Here is a 26,953-nt window from a genome sequence, read left to right as displayed (position 1 = left end):
AACAGTTCTGTGTCTGTGCGAGTAACAATTCTGTGTCTGTGCGAGTAACAATTCTGTGGCCCTAAGTAACAGTTCTGTGGCCTTCAGTAACAATTCTGTGTCTGTGCGAGTAACAATTCTGTGTCTGTGCGAGTAACAATTCTGTGGCCCTAAGTAAAGTTTCTGTGGCCCTAAGTAACAATTCTCTGGCACTCAGTAACAATTCTGTCTGTCCCTGAGTAACAATTCTCTGGCACTCAGTAACAATTCTGTCTGTCCCTGAGTAACAATTCTCTGGCACTCAGTAACAATTCTGTCTGTCCCTGAGTAAAAATTCTGTGGCCCTAAGTAAAGTTTCTGTGGCCCTAAGTAACAATTCTCTGGCACTCAGTAACAATTCTGTCTGTCCCTGAGTAACAATTCTCTGGCACTCAGTAACAATTCTGTATGTCCCTGAGTAAAAATTCTGTGGCCCTAATTAAAGTTTCTGTGGCCCTAAGTAACAATTCTCTGGCACTCAGTAACAATTCTGTCTGTCCCTGAGTAACAATTCTCTGACACTCCGTAACAATTCTGTCTGTCCCTGAGTAACAATTCTCTGGCACTCAGTAACAATTCTGTCTGTCCCTGAGTAAAAATTCTGTGGCCCTAAGTAAAGTTTCTGTGGCCCTGAGTAACAATTCTCTGGCACTCCGTAACAATTCTGTCTGTCCCTGAGTATGAATTCCGTGGCCCTAACTAGCGTTTCTTTGTCCCTAAGTAAAGTTTCTGTGGCCCTCAGTAACAGTTCTGTGTCTGTGCGAGTAACAATTCTGTGTCTGTGCGAGTAACAATTCTGTGGCCCTAAGTAAAGTTTCTGTGGCCCTAAGTAACAATTCTCTGGCACTCCGTAACAATTCTGTCTGTCCCTGAGTAACAATTCTCTGGCACTCAGTAACAATTCTGTCTGTCCCTGAGTAAAAATTCTGTGGCCCTAAGTAAAGTTTCTGTGGCCCTGAGTAACAATTCTCTGGCACTCCGTAACAATTCTGTCTGTCCCTGAGTAACAATTCTCTGGCACTCAGTAACAATTCTGTCTGTCCCTGAGTAAAAATTCTGTGGCCCTAAGTAAAGTTTCTGTGGCCCAGAGTAACAATTCTCTGGCACTCCGTAACAATTCTGTCTGTCCCTGAGTATGAATTCTGTGGCCCTAACTAGCGTTTCTTTGTCCCTAAGTAACAGTTCTGTGGCCCTGAGTAACAATTCTGTGTCTGTGCGAGTAACAATTCTGTGGCCCTAAGTAACAGTTCTGTGGCCCTCAGTAACAGTTCTGTGTCTGTGCGAGTAACAATTCTGTGTCTGTGCGAGTAACAATTCTGTGGCCCTAAGTAACAGTTCTGTGGCCTTCAGTAACAATTCTGTGTCTGTGCGAGTAACAATTCTGTGTCTGTGCGAGTAACAATTCTGTGGCCCTAAGTAAAGTTTCTGTGGCCCTAAGTAACAATTCTCTGGCACTCAGTAACAATTCTGTCTGTCCCTGAGTAACAATTCTCTGGCACTCAGTAACAATTCTGTCTGTCCCTGAGTAAAAATTCTGTGGCCCTAAGTAAAGTTTCTGTGGCCCTAAGTAACAATTCTCTGGCACTCAGTAACAATTCTGTCTGTCCCTGAGTAACAATTCTCTGGCACTGAGTAACAATTCTGTCTGTCCCTGAGTAAAAATTCTGTGGCCCTAATTAAAGTTTCTGTGGCCCTAAGTAACAATTCTCTGGCACTCAGTAACAATTCTGTCTGTCCCTGAGTAACAATTCTCTGGCACTCAGTAACAATTCTGTCTGTCCCTGAGTAACAATTCTGTGGCCCTAATAACGTTTCTGTGGCCCTAAGTAACAATTCTCTGGCACTGAGTAACAATTCTGTCTGTCCCTGATTATGAATTCTGTGGCCCTAACTAGCGTTTCTTTGTCCCTAAATAACGATTCTGTGGCCCTCATTAACAAGTCTGTGTCCCTGAGTAATGGTTCTCTGTCCCTAAGTAACTTTTCTCTGTCCCCAATTATCGTTTCTGTGGCCCTAACTCTGTCCCTGTCCCTGGTACAGAGCGGTCTGCCTCTGTTCAATAACTGCAGGCAAATGAAGAATTCCAAAATGGCCGCTATTTATAGCTCGACCATTACACAGTGCTGGCTGGCTGGCTGCTGATAGGCTGATGCGATCACATGTAGTTGAGGAATGCATTATGGGTCAGCGCGCCTTGTCTGCGCGCCTTCCCAGACATCCCCGCTCCGTCGCCGCACATGTCAGCCGCCATTTTCTGAAAAATTTCGATTCGCGCGTCCGAATTAGGCTATTTTTCGGATTCGGCACGAATCGAAATTTTTCCGATATTCGACTCGAATTCCACTTCGGATACTTCGATTCGCTCATCTCTAGTAATTAGCTTTTTCTCCCATTGAGTAATATTGCCACTAATTGATTTACATATATGGGCGGTTACAAGGCCATTATAAATAGTGTGTGAAAGGCAGGCATCTCATTGGTCCTGACGAAGCCGAGTGAGATGCGCCCATCGGCAAAACGCATTAACGTCATACGTCAGATACGTCACTTCCGGACGTACGCATTAGTGCCATACATGCTGACCATCAGGGATGTCAGCCATACACGCCGGCCATGAGCGGTGCAAGGCTGCACAAGCACCAAGGCAGGAGCAGAGCCCACTGGATAACAGTCCCGATGGTGGTGGCTGCCTCTGGGACTGCGCCTGGTTACCCAGACGAAGGAAACTCTGCAAGAGTATCATCTATGGCTTGGGTGGTAAGTGAACTGCTGCACAGATAAACGGAAATAAGGCGCATGTCCGCCATTACATATATACTACAAGGAACATATTTACTGACTGTCCATATGTCACGTATTTGTTACAGGATGGGGACAGCATGTTTCACTACATAAAGGTGCATGGCACCCTACATTTAGTACAAGGCACGGATGATCCAGCACCTTGCATCACTACATTAATTAAGGTGGTTAATAGCCCGCATGCCGCGGTGAAGAAACCCCTTAAGGCAGGGCCCTGCCATTTTCTACAATACTGAGAAATCTAATGGTGATTTTTGCATCGCTGACTCTATACTCAAGCAATATGGACATGTTTACTGTGGCTTAATATTTCACCACCTATTTTTGCCGTAATAATATCTGGTTATTACAGAGGCTATCCGCATCCCTATATATTTTCATTTTTTTACCCACATTACCTATTTAGGTTTATGGGCAATCATATCCCAATTATTGGTGCTTGTTAACAACCATTATTGCAATGTATGCTATACCTATATGGTACATTTTTTTGATACACCTCCTGTATGGTGGTGTAACCAATGTGTCGGTGCTGCAAATATATTAGACCATTGTCACTATGTTTGCAGCACATTACTACTAAGATCAGTCCTGATGTTGCTTTTATGTGATTTTAGGTCTGTTTTTGTATTATCTCATACTGAGGTGATGGAGAACAAAGGTATTTACCTTAATTGTCCACATGTTTATTGTGTAATAAAGCATAATTTTTGGAACTACTTTTAGTATCGCATTCTGTCCATAATGTAACCACTTTTTGTGAATATTTTTTCATGCTCCCTTCTTTCGTAATCCTAGACTCCCATCTGTCTTTTCAGCCCCAAATGCAATCACTGTCCAAATCTTGTAGACTTCACCTCCGCAACATCTCCAAGATACGCCTGTTCTTAACCTCTGAAACCATTTAGCAACTTATTCACTCCCTGGTTATCTCTCTCCTTGACTATTGCAACTCCCTCCTCATTGGCCGACCTCATCACAGGCTATCCCCTCTTCAGTCTATCATAAATACTGCTGCTAGACTCATCCACCTTACTAACCGTTCCATATCTGCCATCCCTCTCTGCCAATCCCTCCACTGGCTTCCCATTGCCCAATGAATAAAATTCAAAACATTAACAATAACATACAAAGCCATTTATAACTCTGCCCCAAATTACATCACAAATCTTGCCTCCAAAAATCACCCAAACTGTCCTCTCCACTCCTTCCATGACCTCCTGCTCTCTACCTCCCTTGTCTCCTCCTCCCATGCTCATCTCCAGGACTTCTCCAGAGCCTCCCCCATCCTTTGGAACTCTCTATCCCAATCTATCCAACTACTCTGCCCACTTTTAGGTGATCTCTGAAAACCTGTCTCTTCAGGGAAACCTATCCCACTTTCAGCTAATAATGGAATCTTCTATCCTATCAGTTCATCCCCCAGTTATTACCTTTTGTACCACCAGCCCCTCCCTCTTAGATTGTAAGCTCCAAGGAGCAGGGCCCTCCTAGCCCTCTTTTATTGAACTGTATTGTTGCTGTATTGTCTCCCTTTATATTGTAAAGTGCTGAGCAAACTGTTGGAGCTATATAAATCCCATATAATAATAATAATAGTAATATTTACTAAAAATTGGAGCACCCAGAATCTGGTGCAGCTGTGCATGGTAGTCAATCAGCGTCTAACTTCAGCTTGTTCAATTAAGCTTTGACAATAAAACCTGGAAGCTGATTGGTTTCTATGCAGAGCTGCACCAGATTTTGCACCTTGCAGTTTTAGTAAATAACCCCCATAGAAACATGGAAAGGTGACAGCAGAAAAAAGACCAAATGGTCCATCGAGTCTGCCTTTTTTTTTTTTAGTTATACATGTTTTTCTTTTTCTTTGTTTTTTTTTGTTAACTTTTTTTGTCTGAGTATATTCCCCTTTACCTTCATGGTATTAAAGGACAATGGTGCCTTTTTTTTCAAAAAACAATATTGTGATGAGCTTAGCAATATTTTTAAATCAGAAACTTTAATTATATACCTTTAAAAATAAAATCTATGATTTTGCTAAGGTTTTCCTAAGTTAACTTTGTTGCTTTATTTGACCAAAATAGTGGCTGCTTAGATCATCATTAACTGACCGTCCAAGCTCCTTTGGGGGAGCGAGTATACAGGAAATACTCTTCCTTGCTCTATAAAGCATACAATACATGGGTCAGTTTTTTTCAGCAAGCCAGCAGGCTGATCAGAATAAAATATATGGATTTTTCCAGCCACAGAAGTGAGGTGGATGGAGGGATCCTCCCCATAGTGTTATTGTATTCTGACAACAGGGACCCTCCACTGTCAGAATACATTGATCAACCAATCAGTTGCAGTGCGGATCAGACAAAAATTTTCCAACAAGCCCATTCATGAGAAGTCATTCATTAGATCAACTTCTCACGAATGGGAATGGCCACATATGGATCAAAATTTGACTAGTCCCTGCTAAACTGGCAGAATTTCAATCCATCTACTGCATGACCAACTTTAGTTCCAATATTAATTAATCTATTAACAGATTGGTGGACATGCTCAGCAATAGACATGTGTGGTTCGTGTCATTGCGAATCAGAATTCAGATGAGATTTTCGTTATTCCAAAATTCGGATGTATCCGAATTTCCCAATCTCAACAGTAACAAATTTCAATGAATCCGAAATAAATTATAACAAAACAAAATAAGGTAATAAAATTACTAATTATCCGAAATCAAAAATGAGTTTTAAATGGAAACATATTGCAATAAATACAGTAAGGTATACAAGTGAAATAAATTGATGATTCCTACTTAGGCTGCTTTCAGACTGCTCTGTTGCAAAAAACTGCAAAAACGCATATTCATTTTCGCCACTATTTCTGCAGCGGTGTTTTGCATTTTTTATGCGTTTTTGCTGAGTTTGCGTTGCGTTTTCCCCTGGACATGGGACTGGACAAAGCACTTTCCACAGGTGCTTGCGTTTTTTATGCCCTTTTGCCACATTTTCCATTCATTTAAATGAAGTGCATTTTTGATGCGTTTTTTTACCTGTGGCAAAATATCCAAGAATACCATAGTTCCCTGTCCTCCCATAGGGTTCATGTATACAGCAGAATACAATAGAATAAAATTGATATGTGCTGTTCATTTCATTCCGAATTGAAATTCGGACTAACAGTAACGAACTTCAACAAATCCAAATTAAACATTAACGAAATAACAAAATTAATTTGTTTCATTCGGATGTTAGAAGCATCCAAATTAAACGTATTATTCAAATTCATTCAATAATAGCTGGTCCTTAAAAACCATGACTCATCTGCTGTCCTCGGAATTCCCTGCTAACAGCAGAATATAAATAAACCAGTGCCGACATTAACAATTAAAAAAAAAACATTGTGGGGGCCCGCCTCAATCCATACCAGGCCCTTCGGGTCTGCTATGGATTTTAAGGGAACCCTACACCAAAACGTTTAATAAAATGGTGTGGGGTCCTCCCCAAAATCCACACCAGACCATTATCGAGCATTCATCCTGACATGTGGGAAATGAGTGCCCCCTCCCCCCCAAACCATACCAGGCCACATGCCCTCAACCATACCAGGCCACATGCCCCTCAACAGGGGCTTCCCCCTCCAAAGCACCTTGTCCCTACGTTCATGGGGACAAGGGCCTCTTCCCCACAACCCTGGGTGGTGATTGTGGGGGTCTGCAGGCAGGGGCTTATCGAAATCTTGAAGGATATTCCCAGATCCCACCTCTCCACCTCTCCCCCATGTGAATGAGTATGGAGTACATTGTATCCCTTCTCATTCACCAAAAAAGTGTCAAAAATAAAATCATATCCTTGTCTCTGGCATTCATATCAACTGGCTTCCCCTATGTTCCTCCCATCCACTTGTTAGCCAATAGGGTGACCATTTTGATTAAACAGGGTTAAATTAGGCAGACCATGGCAAAACCTTAGGTTATGTGGAAAAAGGTATAGAAAAAGTAATAGAAAGTAATAGGAAAAGGCTAAAATGAAAAGAGTTAATTAAATGAGTCTCTGCCCTGTGTAAATATCAGATTTTTTAAATCAAAGAAGCAAACTGAAAACCTTTACAATGTTAACTAGAACCTAAAGCTCTACCTGCTGACTCAAAGCAGTGATGAAAAGTATTAATATGCTAAATTTCACTTTCTCTTTAGGTGCAGATTAAGCTTCAGTTTGCTTGCAATGAAGTCAGATATTTGGACTGTATAAGCGGAGCTTCTGTGATAATTGTTTCGTTACATGAAATACGGTTAAATATATTATGAGTAAACAAATAAAACATCAAATTACTGAAAACTCAGGGACAACCCAGAACTAACTACAACTTTAGCAGCTTGTTAAAAACAACTTTTAAAATCACTGGACCTCCTATCGTGGTTGCTTGTAGAAAAAGGAAATCTCTTGTAAAATTAAAATCTCTTAGACTTACTCGTCCTTAAAGAATAGTAAATCTCCCCTCATCCTGGTGACGGCATCAAACCCTAAACTTGGGTTACACCTTTCTGGCACTGCTGGATTTTTTGGAGCATCGGTTGGCTTTGGTTTCTTGGTGGCTGTTGGTCGAGGTTTCTTCGTAGGAATAGGCTGTGGGATTCTTGTTGGCTTAGGCTTCTTGGTGGCTGTTGGTCGAGGTTTCTTCGTAGGAATAGGCTGTGGGATTCTTGTAGGCATGGGCTTGGGTTTTCTGGTTGGAATAGGCTGGGGTAACTTTGTTGGCTTTGGCTCTTTCCTTGTGGGAATGGGTTTAGGAATCTTTGTCGGTTTAGGCTGTGATGATCTTGTTGGATTGGGATTTGTATTTTTTCCTCCTGTTTTTGAAGCATAGGGTAAAGTTTATAAATGAAACCACTAAAGTCTGTAATTAAAAACACTAAATTTACTATATCAGATATAGCGATTTTTTTTGATGCTTCATTTAACACAAGTCTTTGGTAACTAAAGTAGAACGTCACTCACTCAATCAACAGTGACCATTTTTAATTCTTATGCTGCTAGCATTAGTAAATAGAAAAGTCTATCATATTTATGTGTTTTAAACTTTTTTAAAAATTTTCCTTAGTTACTTCCTGGTTTCTGGCTTAGGAAAATGATGTCATACATCCCAGGAGTCTTCAAAAAGGGAGGAGGGGCTTTCTCAGCTAAGCACACCCTCTTGCTTGTATGCCTGAGCTAAGGGCAGATGGATTTCAGTAAGTAAATGCTACAGGAATCATCTGCCCTTATTCAAGGTGGACACAGCCAGAAATGCTAGGGGGTGTCTTTCAAATTGATTTCTCAGCCAAATAAAGCATGGAGACATCGATGGATATGAGAGTTTACCTTGAATATTAAAAATGACATTAAAAGCATTTTTGGTTTGTGGTGCTCAGGTGAAGTGTAGTTCTGCTTTAAATAATTTTCTTTTTTGTTAAGCTTATATCTTCTACTATATTCCATATATATACTGTATATATATATATATATATACAGTATATATATATATATATATATATATATAGATACACAACAGCCTGCATGCCTTGGTTGTTTCTGAGGGTCAGTGGAAGTCTATGTAATTGTTTACTCACTAAATACATAATTACATAGACTCCCACCACCTTCTGCTCTCTAGCTCCCTTGTCTCCTCCTCCCATGCTCATCTCCTCTGGAAATCTCTACCCCAATCTATCTGACTTTCGTCTACTCTGTTTACTTTTAGGTGATCTCTGAAAACCTATCTCTTCAGGGAAGCCTATTCTGCCTTCAGCTAATAATCGAATGTTCTATTTCTCCTATCAGTTCATCCCCCACAGTTATTACCTTTTGTACCACCAGCCCCTCCCTCTTAGATTGTAAACTCCAAAGACAAGAGCCCTCCCATCCCTCTTGTACTGAACTGTATCATTGCTGTATTGTCTCCCTTTATATTGTAAAGCGCTGAGCAAACTGTTGGCGCTATATAAATCCCATATAATAATAATATACAGTATAATACTGTATACCAGTGGTCTCCAAACTGCGGCCCAGGGGCCAGATGCAGTCCTTTGCTTGCTTTTATCCAGCTCTTGGGGCATTATCCCCCCACTGTCAGCAATATTGATACCAACCACAGGGCACTATTCCCCCCATTGTCACAAGTGATGAGGCACTATCCCTCCCATTTATACCAACTACTACTTCCCCTAATACCAATGATCGGGCATTGTTTAATCCAATTGACTTCAGTTTAATTTTCTACTCCCTCGTTCCACAGTCCAGCCCCCCTAAAGTCTGAATGACTTTTGTTTAGAAAGTTTGCAGACCCCTGCTATATATCATATCACTAAGATAAGGATAATCTGGACCTGTATGTGAACACTGGGAGCTACTATCACTGATTGTCATTTTTGTGCACCCTTCTTAAAGGAAAATATACTAAATTTAGAGGCAGGGTTCCAGTGTATTAGTTCTTATTATTGTTGTATGCTTTAGGCAGCTTTTAGGCAGACTATGTGGAACATACTGTATAGCAGGGGCGGATTGACAACTCATGGGGCCCCCGGGCAATAGGGGATCATGGGACCCCTGTGTCCTTGCCCAAACTCAAAAATGCCTATGGAAAAGGTACCAGGGGCATCTCATGGGGCCCCCTACTGACCCTGGGCCTTTGGGCAGTGCCCAAGTTTCCAAATGGTCAGTCCGCCCCTGCTGTATAGTATTCATACTATGCGTTTCACCAGGCCACCCTGTTTACTGATGTACGGGACAGTCAGCAATAAAATTGGTATATCTCATTGATTGCCTGCATAATCGCATTATATATATTTTTTTTTTCCAGCTGCACTTGTCGCATGGCATGTGCACAGGCCTGGACTTTCGCACTAGAGGAACAGAGAATCCTCTGATGCACCCCTGCTTTATACTTCTATGTCCAGTATAATTATTTTCACACCTTTTCAAGCACATTTGGGGCATTTATTTGTTATTTTGTTTTACAAAAAACTGCATATATTTTTTGAATTACGCAGAGAAATGGACAAAAAAGTGAAACAAAACTGAAATTTTAGTGTAACATACATTTGTATAATTAAAGGGTAACTCCGCTTTTGTGGGAAAAAAGTTGGAAAAAAAATATAATAATATAGCATATAAAATTTTGACTTACGTCCTGTTGTGATTGAATGTTATTATAAAAGACCTTTCCTTTTCAACCTACAGCACTGTAATTTTCTGTAAAATGCAATGCAATAAGGTAACCTGGAGGTGTTCTGTACACAGATTGTGTACAGAATGCCCCCTGAAAACGTAATTTCCTTCTTGAGTGATTGGCTCACTGATTTTCTGCTTAAAATTCAGAAATACACTTTCTCACTCTGCTCTGGACATGCTTAGTTGGTCTCTATTTTTCAGCACTGTGCTGAAAATGTAGAGGCTGATCTGCTGACAGCCTAAAGATTTACTGCTGCTCAGGGGCACTGGGCTTCAGAAAAATGGCAACAATGCTCGAGGCAATTTACAGCACACTAATATTAGTAGCATAATTAATAATGTGAAATGTATGTTCCTTGTTAAATTACATTATTTTTATCAAGTTGTTATGGGTAAAATTATACTTTAAAGGGTAACTGCACTTTCGAGGGCAAAAAAATAACAAATAAAAAAACTAATAGCATATGCAATTGCTACACAAGTTATATTGTAACTGAATGTTACTGCGTAATACTGAATGTTATTTCTTTTTCAACCTGAAGCACTGTAATTTAGTGTAAAATGCAATACAATATGGCAAACTGGAGGTGTCCAGTACACATATGGTGCACAGAACGCCCCCCAGAAATGTAATTTCCTGCTTGTGTGATTGGCTTACTGATTTTCCCCGGAAGTCTGCATTAAGATACAAATCAGATTTTTGCCATCCCCTGCAACAAAATATTTCAATTTTGGTGAGATACCCCCAAAGGGAAATCACGTTTAAAGGTATGCAGACCCTGACACTTCACTAGTGCCCTTCAGGTGCAGCTGCTGACCGATAATTATCTAATCACTCCCATTTACATTCACTCTGAACATAGACACAGGCAAACAGCTATTTCTTCAGAATAACAAAAGGTAGGAATCTACTACAAAGTTTGTTAAAATCCCAGCAATACACCTGGATCACACAGGGGGGAATGTTTTTTTTCTCAGCAAAAGTGGAATTACTCTTTAATACTACTCCAAATATTTGTACTCAGTTTTTTTCCCTTGTCTATCCCAAAGACAACATAAAAAAATGGTCAGGCCGCCTTGAACGGGTTAAATAAATGAGTCACCCTCCTAGTTAGCTATGGGGAGCTCTAGTTCAATTATCAGCGAGGAGAGCTGAGTAGCAACCTGGGTGTGATAGCTAGTAGGGTTAAATTTGGGTCAGAGCTGAGAGGCTCTGCAGACCAGCCCTCAGGACTTTCCCCTTGTTCTAGAACTTTGGAGAAAGGTCTAGAAGCAGTGGGTGAATTTGAGAAGTAGCTGGTCTGTATTCTTAAAGGACCCGTGCCAATTCCCAACAGGAGGCTTGGCAAGGGGACAGGGCAACCTTTAAGAGTAACTGAGCCTGCTCAGCTGCAGGAGAGTTGGAGGAGGAATAGGCGAGTTTGGGTGGAAGACAGAGAGGATGTAAGGCTGGAGGCAGGAGCCTGTGAGGGGGCCCAGATGGAAAGGGGCTCACCTACAGACAGAGGACCTTGGAAGGAAAAAAGCCCAGGACTTCACTGCCCCCCTGAGAGAGGGCCACCTGTGAGGCAGGGAAGGAGCAGCCCAGCTAAAAGGCCTGGTAGCAGCCACCAACTCACCAGCAACACAGGAGTAGACCTACACCCCTTAGGCCAGAGTGGGGAAGGAGCACTCTGGTTGGACACCAGATTAGCCACCACCTGGGACTCTCTTATTTCCTAAAGTGACAGGTACTGGATCCCCTGCTCAGGGATTCCTCCAAGCAGCCATATAGAGGAGCATCTGTGTCTGGGGTGGTACTACAGGAGATGCTGGCTAGCTCTTCAAAAGAGACTGTTACTGTAACCACTTGTACAGAGTTCAGGAAGTTGTCTCCAGCTCCTCAGTTCTTTTGGGCATCCTGTACACCCCTTACCCTATCCAAGTTCTAAAATCCCCTAATAAATTATAAAAACAAGCTCAAGGACTGGTCACTGACTCCTGAATGTAAGTGGATGTGAAATTGTGTGTTGCCTGGCTGTGTAGGATTATAGGGGGATCCAAAACTTCAGCAACTCTGTAGACTTAACAAACATTGCAAGCATTTCTTTATAAACATTTGTGTCCCAAGTTTGTCAAGTGCATTTAGTACAGAGATGGGACTTTTATTTTTATTTTAATTGTTATACTTTTTTTTATATCTTTATCACTATGTCATGGCTAAAAGGTCACCTATGTGATAGTATTCAGAGAGTGACAGGTCCCCTTTACGAAGTCCTCAGGGGTCAATTAGGACACTGACATCTCTTCTGCCTCCAGCCAGTGTAGATTGGCGGCAGACTGCATCTCTGATCTGCTGCTTACCCAGACACTCAGAGCTAAACACTTCTGGGTCACTCTACATTGAGGACATCAGGAGCATAAGTTCCCAATCGCCTCCTGTTCTGCCATCCTGAAGCTCACTAGATCAGTCCCATGCTTCCAGAGCAAGGTGAGCCTAAGGAACTTTTTACAGTTATCAAACAGATATAATAAGATGCTTTCAATATATTTCAGTATATTTAACAAACCAAAAGTAGTTGAAAGAAGATATAGTACTTCTTTAAAGTACCAATAGTATAGGCCTGGTTCTCACTAGTGCAATTTCAGATTCAACTTGAGTCACCCAGAATAGTATTCCAAAGGAAATCACATTGTTTTCAAAGGTATTTGTTCACATCAGTGTGAATCAGCACAAAGTGATTTTGGAAAAGGTTCTTGTACTACTTTGGTGAGATTCTATTGCAATTTGGCCCCATAGAATATTTAAACCTTATGTAGCACTACCCCTTTAAGGGTTGCTTAGTAATTTTTGGGTTCCCTGTCAATCTGGACCTCTTTTGAAAACCCAACCTCTGCTGACACCACTGTACTCTGGTGACCACAATAAACCAAAACTGTAAAATGGACTCACACACAAAGTAGTATAAACCAATATGAAGTTCATATTGGCATTCAATGAAACTTGGTCAAAAATAACAAAATGACATGGGTATATGCAGCAAAGATATTCACTCTTGTCAATTTTAGGCAAAAGTAACAGCATTCGCAGTGAAATACCCGTAACTGTTTGCAGGCCTGCTTTCAGAAATAATCCAATGCCTTCAGTCTGAGGGAACAGGAACAGCTTACTTTGGGTCCTCAGAACTAGGCGACAGGGCTTAAATGGGAAGTTGAGAGAGCTCTCATTTATAATTGATCAATGTCCCTTTAAGACTACCATAGGGTCTTCTGTGCGCTTGTAGGGACCCAGTTGGTTTGAAACTGAATTAAGGTGTAGATGATAGTTCCTCAAAACAGTAACATCAAAAAACAATGAGGAAAAAGGAAGGATTTAACACTTTTTCTCTTGCTGGTAGTGAATAATTGCAGGGTCCCCTTTAAGGAACTAGATAAAAGGCACACAGGGACCCCACACAGACTCTCCGGTTCCTGATTCGGCATCCCGTCTGGTCTCCTGCTAACAAATTGGCTCGCTGGGCAGCGTGGCAGAAGGGGTGATCAGTAAGCTCTTTCAGCTCCTTCTCCTTCTCCAACTCTGGCTCCATAACCTAGTTTAGCACTTCAGCCGTCAGCACACTTCCTCCTCTCCCAGCCATTCACTTTCCTGGCCAGACTCCCGGGCTTTGATATTTAGATGCCCCCTCCCTCACACTACCTCACCTGGGAAATGCAGTCCCTGGACGCCCTGCTCACCATTCAAGTCCTGCTCTCCAGCGTACAACTTCCAGAAGGCTGTTCTGCAAAATGTGAATGACCCTGAATGGCAGGCCACCGCTATCTAATGTCCCTTTTAAACTACTGTATCTAACACCATTTCAATGTGTTACACCTGTCAAAGTTGCATCAAACTTGCATCTAGACTGAAAGTCAGAACTAGCTCTGAAAGTCAGATCAAAATCGTATTCCAGCAGCGTGAACTTAGCCTGAATTAATGGTGTGTGATCTTGCGTTACAAATCAGCATTTACTTCATAGTAGGCTTATGATGATACACAATCTGTGTCACGTGTCAGATTTCATTCCACTCTTGCTATTTACAAAACTAAAGTTTACTATAAAATAACATACCATAAAGAGCTTGGATTCCAGCAATATCATCCGAAAAGAGTTTAAACTTGCTTGTATCCACAACTGAATTATCAAGCAAGGTTGGATACATTATGGCACGCTCGTCTTTTGAATGCTCCAGTCCTAGAGCATGTCCCAGCTCATGAAGAGCAACAAGGAAGATATTGGTGCCTGAAATTAAAGAAAAAGAAAAAAAGTTACTTATCAAACATAGGTAGAAACATCTAAGGTTTTCATGTAACAAATGTAGTTGTCTGGCTTTCCTGGACTTCATAAAAGCACAAGAGAACCCTCCCTGTATATTGCATATACAGCAATAAACAAAGCAAAGGTCTAACCACTTAAAAACTGCCCCATAGAAGATGTACTGCTACAGGGTGGCTGCGCTGCAAAATCACGTATATACTATATGTGATTTTGCATTTCCAGGAAGGATACTAGATCCCCGGCCTGTAATTCATGGTGGGGACTCGGTGATCGTCGGCTAAACTGAGAGGGTAGAGATCTTTGTGTATACAACACAGATCTCTGTCCTGTCAGCAGGGACATGCTGCTTTTTTATCTCTCTGCAAAGCAAAGAGATAGAAAGCAGCATATCCCCTAGTAAAAACCCAGCCCCCTAGTAAAACACAGTAAAAACAGCACACAGTTAACCCTTTGATCGCCACAAATGTTAACCCCTTCCTTTCCAGTGTTATTAGTACAGTGTCAGTGCTTTTTATTAGCACTGATCACTGTATTAGTGTCACTGGGGATGTCAGTGGCAGTTAGTCATTTTCCACCCAGTGTCTGTTAGTATCAGAATGCCCGCCGCAGTCCCGCTATAAGTCGCTGATCGCCGCCATTACTAGTATAAAAAATAAATAAATATTCCAGTATATATACACCGCAATTTGTAGATGCTATAACATTCACACAAACCAATAAATATACACTTATTGGGATTTTTTTTTACCAAAGACATGTAGCAGAATACATTTTGGCCTAAATCTATGAAGAAATTGTATTTTTTAATTTTTTTTATTAATATGTTTTATAGCAAAAAGTTAAATATATTTTTTTTTTCAAAATTGTCAGTCTTTTTTTCTTATGCAAAAAAATTTAAAACACAGAGGTGATCAAATACTACTAAAAGACAGCATTATTTGTAGGAATAAATGACATACATTTCATTTTTTGTAACGTTGCATGACCGTGCAATTGTCAGTTAAGGTAACACAGCGCCGCGTCACAAAAAAAAGTCCTGGTCATGAAGGGGAAATCGTCCGGAGTGCAAGTGGTTAAAATACCCTCTAGAGCAACACATAGGAGAATTGGACCTCAGTCCTCTCACATAAAACAGCTGCCTAGCTTCAGCGGTTCAAAATGCCTTCTCCCATTTTAATACTGCTCTAATCAACTGTGTTTTCATTACCAAAGCAGGGGAGCCAAGTTCTGCTCAAGAAGGTTACTTAAGGTTTAACCACTTCAAGCCCAGACACTTTTACCCCCTTCCTGTCCAGGCCAATTTTCAGCTTTCAGCGCTGTCATACTTTGAATGACAATTTCGTGGTCATGCAACACTGTTCCCATATGAGTTTTTAGCATTTTTTTCAGACAGATAAAACTTTATTTTGGTGGTATTTATTCACCACTGGGATTTTTTATTTTTTTTGCTATATAAATGAAACGTTCAAAAATTTTTTTAAAAAAGTGTTTTTCTTATAACATTTTGCAAATAAATAATCTTTATTCATAAATCTTGGCCAAAATGTATTCATCTAGCTTTTTAGTAAAAAAAAAATAACCCAAATTAGTTTATAAGCAATAGTTATAATTTTTCAAAAAAAAGTTTACATTTTTATTTATTTATTTATTTATATTATTATTTATGTCTTTTTTTTTTTTTTAAACATTCTCTCACCCTACTTGTGGGGGGTGATGAAGATTTTTTTTTTTACACTGAGTACTTTTACACCCATAAAGGCTGTAAAAGCAATAATTTCTTTTTCTCTCTGGCTGCATTCTTGCAGCCATTGAGAAATACTGTGAGAGCTGTGATTGGTCACAGTTTGTCACATGGTACAAGGCTGTTGTGAATATCCTTGTACCATGTGACCTCTGTGATCATTCACAGATTTCACTAGTAGTAAGCAATGATGTCAGAAGTGACATCTTGCTTAATACTATTCATGTGATCACTGATTGGCCAGTCGGTGATCACATGATCGGGACCTCACACAGAGGTCCCATACAGCGATCACGGTGCTGCACGCTCCCAGGGAGCACGCACAGGCTGTACATGGAGTGCATACAGGCTAAAATGGCAGGCGCCGTTTATGAACGGCAACCCGCTCCTGCACTGCTCCCATCCGGCCGTTTATATACATGGGCCGGACTGGAAGTGGTTAAAGTTGTTGTAAACCTCAGACATGAAATATGAACAAAGCATTTCCCTCTATAGGTGTGCTTTTCTCAATTAAGAGCACTGTCATTTATGTTTGTTCCTCTACTATCTGTTTGAGTCACTTCTGGCAATTTTTACTGTCACCAAGAGAAAAATGGTGACAGGGGAGGGATTTCCAGCAGATTGACAGCCTCAGCTCTGTTCCTGGGAGCTGTGTGGAGGGGGTGTGTCTCTTCCCTCCAATCAGCTCTCCTCACTGAGCTCCGAGGTGTGTAATTTCAGCTCTCCGCTCCCTTTTTTTCTGAACTCTCAGACAGACTCTATAAATTCTGGACTTTGAGTGAATGCAGAGAAGAGAAGACTGCAGATAAACTGGGTATATGTAAGGTTTACAAGCACTTTAGGGCTTGGTTCACATATATGCATTTTGCATTTGATGCTTTCGCCAGTGCTTTTTGAAGTTTGTTTTGCGTTTTTTGACATGTGTTTTTGACGTGTTTTTACCACGTTTTGCTCAGCTCTTTTGTTTTTTTTAATTAAAGTGGAATTTGTTTTGTTGCTGGGCAGAATAAAAATGCAAAATGTAAAACACAGTAAAAATGTGGCAAAAGAGCACTACCGTGCATTTCAGCAGCTTCTCCATTGAACTCTTCTGTAGCAAAAATGCTGTTTTTTGCTTTTAAAAAAGTCCCTGACCCTTTCCGAAAATGCAGCAGCTCAAAAAAAGCATAGATGTGAACATGTTGCATAGGAAACCATGCAGTACTCCCAAAACTTGATTAAATGCTTCAGTTTTTAGCAGGTGATTGACAGTACAATCGATTAACCATTTAAAGCGGAGTTCCTCCCAAAAGTGGAATCTCCGCTTGTTTGTCTCTTCACCCCCTTCACTGTCACATTTGGCATCTTTTGGGGGATATCGGATGCCTGGTTTTGACAGGTACCCACTCCCACTTCCGGCTCAGATTGCCGCGGCGAAGCAAGCCGGATGTTCGGCCCACTCCTCCCTCCCGTAGTCCCCTGGAAACTTTCACAGGTCCCAGAAGACTGCCGGATCAATTAGGAGGCACAGCGCAACTCGTGCATGCGCAGTGGGCAGCTGTCTGTGAAGCCGCAAGCTGTCACAGCCTGGTGCCCACATTTGAGATGCCAGGGAGAGAAGAAGGAGAGGGATGGGTGAGAACATCGCTGGACTCTGGGACAGGTAAGTGTGTGTTTATTAAAAGGCAGCAGCTACAGTTTTTATAGCTGCTGACTATTAATAAACACAAAAACGGCTGGAACTGCGCTTTAACCAACTGACTCTGTGTGCATTGCCATGTGAGAATTACTTTCTGGTTTACCATGAAAATGTAACAGTGACATCTTCTGGGGGATTTGGAATACTCAAGTAATTGAGTACTATCCTTGAAGTTTTTTGTATTTGCACAAACTTTCAAAGTTCAGGACAAGCTTTTGGGGTGTATCCACTTCTTCTAAGGTCCAGGTAGCACTAATACACAACATTTTTGCAGAATGTTAAGTAAGACAATCTCTAAATAAAAAAAACACACACACAAACTACTCGTCATAAGTTAACCTGCAGTTTCTTGCCTGTGTATTCTTACCTCCTTGCTGCAGTGCTTTTCTTACCCTGATTTGGCTGTGCTCTCCTATGGGCATTGCCCGGGCATTGCCCGCTACTCTCTAGTAGGGTTACCATCTCATTCCTTTAAAACCGAACACATATTAGTTACACAGGTTCCCTGGCTGATTAAGGTGGTAATTAAACTTATTTAATGCCTTATTTGTATTAAATTAGCCTCAGAACCTGTGTAATTAATATGTGTTAAGTTTTCAAGGGATGACGTGGCAAACCTATTCTGTGGGGTTTAATTCCTTCCCTTCCATAGCTAAGAAAAGAGTACTGCATTATACTGTCCGTGTGTCCAAAGAAGTGGTTTTCTGGTCCATTAGTGAGCTTCAAGTGCATATACAATATTGTTTTTTACTTTAGGGGATCTAAGGGTAATTGGATGTAGATCTATATGTATTTAGAGTATATTATCAAGAAGACACACAATATTCATCATAAAATACATCATAAATATTTTGCAAATATTTGCACAAAAAAAAAAAATCAGTTTTAGAAATGAATGAATTAAATTGAAATGAATGAATACATTTTATATTTTTATGTAATCAGCATGATATTATTTAGAACAAAAGGAAAAACTTCAGTAAATCAATGCAAAGAAATGCCAAATAGGTTTGAGCCCATCGAAGTACCCCCATACATCTGAATCTCCATCAAGATCCCTTACATCAGAGATCACATCAGATTTCCCCTTACATCAGAGTCCCCTCTTACATCAGGGTTCCAATCATCAAAGGGCCAGATAAAACCTTGCAAAGGGATGGATCTGCCCTTAGTTTGGAGATGCCTGGTTTAGGGTCTTGAATCTAAGGTTCAAATCACCTCATAATCATAAATGGTCTTCAGGCCACATATGATGAGGAGTAACATACATCTTATAGAGTTGAGCATTCACATTTCAATGCTCCCAAGCTCTCCAGGACACTCATAAGCATAGCAGACTCATCCGAACATGCTCCTAAATTACATCCACCTTCATGATTAGCACATGTCAGCTCAAATTCTTTAGGCCCAAGCTCAGGCCCCAGACTAAGTCCCTTCTTTTAGCAACTTCCTCCCCACACAGCAAGTTTGGGAGGTAAAGCTGTGCCCTGCTACACACACATCTTCACTAGACAAATCCTGAGAAGCAAAGACCCTTCAAGAAGGTCTCTCCAACTATTTATCGCCTTCTCCAGCCCACATCTCTGGCATAAACTTCTCAGTGGTGAGGCAGGGTGAAATAAAAAATTCATAACTGACAATAATATACTTACTCATTCTACTAGAGAGAACCCCTCAGTAGTAGACAAAAGAAAAAACTGTCCTGAAAAGCATGTCTTGCTTGCTATCTTGCTTGTTTTAACTCACCGTGCAACATCCTGGGACTACAGCTAGGAAAAAAACAAGATTACCCTCACCTTTACCACTCAGTGTCCAATTCTCATCTTCATCAAAATGAGCGTCTCCACCGATATCTTCACCAGGTGCAAAAGCGTGGGCCAAAACGCCCAATGGTCCATCAAATGGAAAGAAATCCCCGTGGGCTGCAGGAAGATGTCAGTCAGTACGTATGTTTTTAAAATATAAAGATATTGTTCTCTTACCCAGTGAAGAAGATTATGTTTCTTATCTCTTAAAGATGAATTCCTGGATGCATGGTAAAAGTGGAACACACACATGCACACCCTTCTCTAGTGCAGTCCTGGATATCAGTAAAAACCCAACATGAGTTTTAAACCTTTACCACTCTATTCTGAACTAGAAAAAATGTTTAGCTTGATGTACACTTTAGAGCTCCAAGGAATGCAGTAGTGAAAAGCATGGGGCCACACATAAGAACAACTTTACATTGTGGCCATCAAGGTGGACCAAATCAAAGGCCAACTAAAGATGTTTAGGTGGAACTGGGCTGTAAAAAATCATTTGCTTACTCCATTGTAAAGAGGCTTCATTCACAAAATGAATGCAGAGATAGCAAACATGATGGTTTTTCAGCTTTATTTTCCCGTAACATAGTTATGATGTGGTTTCATGCAATATGAAGTGAATTGATTGTGTCTATGGGCCTGGAACATCACTGAAACAGCATCATAGCATTACAATGCTTACTGTGTATAGGTAAAACTAAATCATCCATTCATTGGGAATGGTTATTAACAAAAAAAGGTTATTTGCCCAGTTAACTTAGCCCTCCCCTTCTCTTACATTTAGATCCAAATGAAATCATGATGTCAGCTTCACCACTGTAGACCTGCAGAAATTGCAGTGGTGTGACCTCACTCCATAACCTCAGAGCACGAGCCACAGCATAATCCACCTCCATTTTGGTGATATCTGGTGTGTAATTGACAATTCTAAAAATAAATAAACAATAGATGAAAGACATGAAAATGATTGTACTTGAAAAAGTTGAAGAACAACCTTAAAGAGGTAGGAAACTAATTTTTTTAAAATTTATAATAAAGCTTACCTGTAGGTAAAATTAATATCTCTTAAACGTGCACTGTTTAGGAGATATTTTCTCTTTTCTAAAGCCGGCACATGCGCTCTGAAAGAATGGCATTTCCGTGCTGTTCCTTCAGAGCTCTGTGCTGTGACATCATCGCGGCCCGACCTGTAAGATGACCGGAGCTCCCGAACTCGGAAGGAAGACCGGGTGAAGATGGAAGCCTCTGCAGCAGTGACAGCATGCAGAGGGAGGGCTTCGTTTTAAGGTACAGTAAGTTTTGCATAATGTGCTAGTATGTGATCATTTACAGCACCTTGAAAAAGTATTCATAGCCCTTAAAATTTTACACATTTTGACATGTTACAACCAAAAATGTAAATGTATTTTATTGGGATCTTTTTGTAATAGACCAACACAAAGTGGCACATAATTGTGAAGTGGAAGGAAAATGATAAATGGTTTTCAAAACTTTTTACAAATAAATATGTGAAAAGTGTGGCGTGCATTTGTATTCAGTCCCCTGGAGTCAATACTTTGTAGAACCACCTTTCGCTGCAATTACAGTCACAAGTTTTTTTGGGTATGTCTCTACCAGCTTTGCACATCTAGAGAGTGACATTTTTGCCCATTACTCTTTGCAAAATAGCTCAAGTTCTGTCATATTGGATGGAGAGCATCTGTTCAAGTCTTGCCATAGATTCTCAATTGAATTTAGCTCTGGACTTTGACTGGGCCATTCTAACACATGAATATGCTTTGATCTAAACCATTCCATTGTAGCTCTGGCTGTATGTTTAGGGTCATTGTCTTGCTGGAAGGTGAACCTCCGCCCCAGTCTCAAGTCTTTTGCAGACTCTAACAGGTTTTCTTCTAAGATTGCCCTGTATTTGGCTCCATCCATCTTCCCATCAACTGTGACCAGCTTCCATGTCCCTTCTGAAGAAAAGCATTCCCACAACATGATGCTGTCACCACCATATTTCACGGTGGGGATGGTGTGTTCAGGGTGATGTGCAGTGTTAATTTTCTGCCACACATTGGGGTAGATTCACTAAAACTGGTTCACTCAGAATCTGGTGCAGCTGTGCATGGTAGCCAATCAGCTTCTAACTTCAGCTTGTTCAATTAAGCTTTGGCAATAAAACCTGGAAGCTGATTGGTTTGTATGCAGAAGTGCATCAGATTTTGCACTTTCCAGCTTTAGTAAATAAATCCCATAGTGTTTGCTTTTAGGTCAAAAAGTTACATTTTGGTCTCATCTGACCAGAGCACCTTCTTCCACATGTTTGCTGTGTCCCTCACAGTGCTTCTCGCAAACTATAAACAGGACTTCTTACGGCTTTTTTTCAACAATGGCTTTCTTCTTGCCATTATTTCATAAAGGCCAGATTTGTGGAGTGCACGACTAATAGCTGTCTTGTAGACAGATTCTTTCACCTGAACTGTGGATCTCTGCAGCTCCTCCAGAGTTACCTTGGGCCTCTTGACTGCTTCTTTGATTAATGCTCTACTTGCCCGACCTGTCAGTTTAGATGGACCGCCATGTCTTGGAAGGTTTGCAGTTGTGCCATATTCTTTCCATTTTCAGATAATGGATTGAACAGTGCTCCGTGAGATGTTCAAAGCTTGGGATTTTTTTTATAACCTAAACATGTTTTAAACTTCTCCACAACTTTATCCCTAACCTGCTGGTGTGTTTTTTAATGATGCTGTTTGTTCAATAATGTTCTCTAACAAACCTCTGAGGGCTTCACAGAACAGCTGTATTTATACTAAGATTAAATTACACGCAGGTGAACTCTATTTACTAATTAGGTGACTTCTGAAGGCAATTGCTTCCACCAGATTTTAGTTAGGGGTATCAGAGTAAAGGGGGCTGAATACAAATGCACGCCACACTTTTCAGATATTTATTTGTAAAAAAAATTAAAAACCATTTATAATTTTCCTTTCACTTCACAATTATGTGCCACTTTGTGTTGATCTATCACATAAAATCCCAATAAAATACATTTACGTTTTTGGTTGTAACATGACAAAATGTGTAAAATTTCAAGGAGTATGAATACTTTTTCAAGGCACTGTAGATATGAGACAACAATAATTGGGGATATTTTATTTTTACATAGCAACTGTCAAAATATTGTTTTTTTCCCCAGAGTTCTGCATTAAAAATAAGTACAGTATGTGTGCCCAGAGTTCAGTTTTAAATTAAAGCTGGTGATTTTGCACTGAGTTCGGCACAAGCCCCATAGTGCGGTTATATGTACTGTATATAGAGCATGGTCTCCAAACTTTCCAAACAAAGGGCCAGTTTACTGTCCTGCAGACTTTAAGGGGGCCAGACTATGGCCATTGGGAGTAGAAATTGTATTGCCGTCAGTTAGAGTAAACAATGCATCTTTGGCATTAGTGGGCGGAATAATGTCCCACTGTTGGTGTCAATGGGAGAAATAGTGCCCCATTGTTGATGCTAGTAACAGTAATTATGCCCCTTTGTTGGTATCAGTGGCAGGAATAGTGGCTTGCATCAGTGGGAGAAAAAGTGCTTGAAGAGCCAGATAAAAGCAAGCAAAGGGCCACATCTAGATCCTGGGCCGCAGTTTAGAGACCACCGATATAGGGAATGTTTTGATTATTCATTTTGGTTCCACAAAATTGAAGCCTTTTCTTCCACTGCACAGCCTTCAATAGGAGCCATTGTGCCACCATCATACCTGTAGGTAAGTAAGGTCTTCTCCCACTTTGGATTTCCTGGAAAATGGCTAAACCTTTGCACATCTGGCACTCCACACCGGGGTTTCAGCATAACCTCCATTGTCTCCTTGTCTATTTTACCAGTAACAGTAAGGCCAAAAAATGACTGCATGGCCCTGATTTTTTCCTCCATTGGATTTAACATTCTTCTTCTCAATGGAACATCACTGTAAAATTGATCTATGTAGTCCTGTCAAAAAAAACATTCATTTGAACATTTAACAATAGGTAAAAATAAATATTTTTTTCAGAATTTTTATATGATCACACCTTTTAGTGATAGTTATAACTAGGGTCAAATCTCTTGTATTTTTTTTCACTTTCAGTTCTAATGACAATAGTCACTAGAACATATAGTCAGGGCTGGATTTACATATCAGGGGCCTATAGGCAGAGAATTCTGAAGTATTATAGTATTGGTGGGTGGTTGCGCTGCACCTGTGTTTGATGTTGCACGAAGACCACAGCAGGTAGCAGCCCATGGCCACAACACAAATGTATGCACTATATATAAAAATGCTGCAATATAATGCACTTTATTAATATATATAGTTAGATATCTCGGAGGACATCGTTAATAAATTCCTGGAAAACTGCAGGAGCGTTGCAGAGACCAAAGAGCAGTAAGGGGTATTCATAGTGTCCACTTATTAAATGCAGTTTTCCATTCGTCGCCCTCTTTAATCCTCATGAGATTGTATGCCCCTCTCAAGTCGATCTTAATTAAACATTTTTAATAGTATTGAGATTGAGACCTCTATTATCAATACAGGGTCTCAGTTCACCACTCTTCTTTTTCACAAAACAAAACAGCACCGGCAGGGGAAAAAGATTTGCAGATGAACCCCCAAGATAGTGAATCCACAACATACTCCCCCATAGCCTTATCCTTCAAGACAGACAGAGAGCACACCCGGCCAGGAGAAGGAATGGCACCAGGTTGAGGATCAATTGTGCAGTCAAAAGGCTGATGTGGTGGCAAAATACTGGCCTGACCTTTGTCAAAGACATCAGAGAATTCCTGGTACTCCTCTGGCAATGAAGAGACTGAAGACGTGCACAAGACCCTACTCACTTTCTGAAAACAAATATTAGTGCATTATGGCGACCATGACAGAACCTCGGTTCTATGCCAATCAAATGAAGGATTGTGCTTCTGTAACCAGGGATAACCAATGACAACTGGGTAATGAGGTGAGGAAATGACTTGGAATTGGATTATCTCATGGTGAAGAGCCCCTAAAGCCATGGTCAATGGAGCAGTTTCATGGGTCCCATGAGCAGACTGAAGAGGTCTCCCATCAATAGCCTCAATGGCAAATGGGGAGGCATAAGACTGCAGTGTTATCAAGTGCGTCAACATGAAGGCACTATCTATAAACAAGCCTGCAGCCCCAGAATTGATTAGTGCCTGGGTGTCGATGGAAAACTCAGACCAAGAAAGGGTAACCAGAACTAGAAGCTTATCTTTAAGGATAGCTGAGGAACGCAAAGATGGCACCTAAAGTCTGTCCCCTACAGGACCTCAGGGCAGATTGGACAAGACGTCAATAAGTGATCTGCTTGGGCACAGTAAATGCACAATCTCTCCCTTCTCCTAAAAGCCCTCTCTTCAGCTGGCGGACTCAGGCCCAGGAGGCATGGGAGGTGAGGGAGGCATGGGTGGGAAAGCAAAGCTCACATCTAAACATACAGGAGGCTTCCACAAGCGCTCCATAAAGTAAGAACTCTCTCGGAGTCTGGTATCATTGAGAATGGCAAACAAGATCAACTCCCCAAGATTCTTAGGTATATCTCAAGCTGCAATCTCATCTTTAATGTTATCAGAGAGGGCATGGGAAAAAGCAGCCATGACAGCCTAATTTTTTCAACCAACCTCTGCTGCCAGAGTACGGAATTCAATAGCGTAGTCGGCAACAGTTCTCGTGCTCAGTTTATTGGACATGAGGCTCTTGGCAGCACAGGTGGAGTGAGCGGGAATATCAAATACCCTTTTAAAGGAGGCCACAAACTCAGGGTAATTCTGGACAGTGAGTTTTTGTGTCTCCCATAAAGGGTTTGCCTAAGCCAAGGCTTTGTCAGAAAGCAAAGAAATAATGAAGCCTACTTTGCTTCTGTCCATAGGGAATGCCTGGTGTAGCATCTCAAAATATATTCCAGCCTGGTTGAGAAATCCTCTGCAGTGAGATGGATCACCCCCAAACTACTGGGGAAGTGTAGCAGAACCAGTCATACCTCTTGCAGTGGTAGTATTAGAAATGGCTGCCAGAACCGATATAGGAGCAGCAGCAGGAATGGCTTGCAGCACTGGTTGTACCAGAGCTGGCGGGGTAGTAGGATCCAGATGAGCAGTTTAGATTAGGAGTGTTTGTAATGCTATGGCAAACTAACCCAAACGGTGCTACTGCTCGTCCAATCTGTAAAATATATTGCAACTAGGTGGATTGCCTGCATCTTCTGAATTCATGGCCCTTGCATAATGTCAGGAACCATGAACCAGGCAGAAACAGAAAGTGCAGTTAAAATCACACCTCTAACGAAATAGCAAATATAACATAGATCAGGAACGTAGTCAAAACAGATGCCAGTGTTTGGATTCCAGAGCAGGTTCAGACGAGCCAGAGTCAGGAAACCAGAAGTCAGCATAGTCAGGAGCCAAAAATCAGGAAAAGGAATCAGAAGACAAGTCAGTCAGACTGAACTGGACACAAGAGCAAGGCAGGAACACACTGGAGATCATAGACCACGCAAGGGCAAGGAGGAAATGAGCTAAGCTGGTATCCAGGTGAGTCACTGTGGAGACAAGGAGTGGCTGGTAATTAACTGACAGCTGAGCAGCTTCTAAGCACTGAAAGAAAAGAGCTGCTCGTTAAGTAGCAGGAGCCCAGCTCTGACAGGCAGGGAAGGAACGGCCCAGCTAGAAGGCCTGGTAGCAGCCACTGAACCACCAGCAACACAGGAGAAGGACTGGGCGAGTAGACCTGCACCCCCTGGGCCAGATAGGTGAAGGAGCACTCTGGTGGGAAACCAGATTAGCAACTACCTGGGATTGTCTTCTTTTAAAGTGACAGGCACTGCATCTCCTGCTCAGGGATTCACCCAGAACAGCTGGATTAGGAGAATCTGGGGTCTGGGTGGTACAACAGGAGAAGCTGGCCATCTCTCCAAGAAGAGGACTTTTGTGTAAAGACTTGCATATAGCTCAAGAAGATTGTCCTCAGTTACAGTTCCATTGAGCATCCCGTACACCCCTTACCCTATCCAAGTTATAATCCTCTAATAAAATAAAAAAAAACAAAGTTCAAGGACTGGTTACTGACTCCTGGATGCAAGTCTAGGTGAAAAAAAGTGTGTTGCTTGGTTCTGCGGGACTATAGGGGGACCAGGGGCGGACTGACAACTCATGGGGCCCACGGGCAATAGGGGATCATGGGGCCCCTGTGTCCTTGCCCAAACTCAAAAAAGCCTATGAAAAAGGTACCAGGGGCATCTCATGGGGCCCCCTACTGACCCCTGGCCCTCGGGCAGTGCCCGAGTTTCCAAATGGTCAGTCCGCCCCTGAGGGGGACCCAAATCTTCAGTGACTCCTAAGAGGATTAGTGCTACAGGTGTGCACCCCAAATCAAAGTTCAAACACAC

The 26,953-nt window shown here is 41.3% G+C and overlaps 1 protein-coding gene across 1 annotated transcript in view; it reads right to left on the bottom strand.

Moving 5' to 3' along the window:
• Positions 1-26,953, bottom strand: part of LOC149454615 (stromelysin-1-like) — a 71,302-nt gene that overhangs the window by 40,391 nt on the left and 3,958 nt on the right. Inside the window, exons 2-6 of the mRNA XM_089687267.1 lie at positions 23,275-23,504; positions 20,314-20,462; positions 19,527-19,652; positions 14,105-14,275; positions 7,279-7,657 (exon numbers count right to left, since the gene is read on the bottom strand). Of these exons, the coding sequence (XP_089543393.1) occupies positions 7,279-7,657; positions 14,105-14,275; positions 19,527-19,652; positions 20,314-20,462; positions 23,275-23,504 (1,055 nt within the window). The remainder of the gene's footprint in view (positions 1-7,278; positions 7,658-14,104; positions 14,276-19,526; positions 19,653-20,313; positions 20,463-23,274; positions 23,505-26,953) is intronic.

This window comes from Staurois parvus, unplaced genomic scaffold (genome assembly GCF_062004578.1).
Source record: "Staurois parvus isolate SC_StPar_1 unplaced genomic scaffold, SC_StPar_1.0 ptg000422l, whole genome shotgun sequence".
Lineage (NCBI taxonomy): Eukaryota > Metazoa > Chordata > Amphibia > Anura > Ranidae > Staurois > Staurois parvus.
Note: the sequence above shows the minus strand (reverse complement) of the source record. Positions and strands in the feature narration are given on the sequence as shown.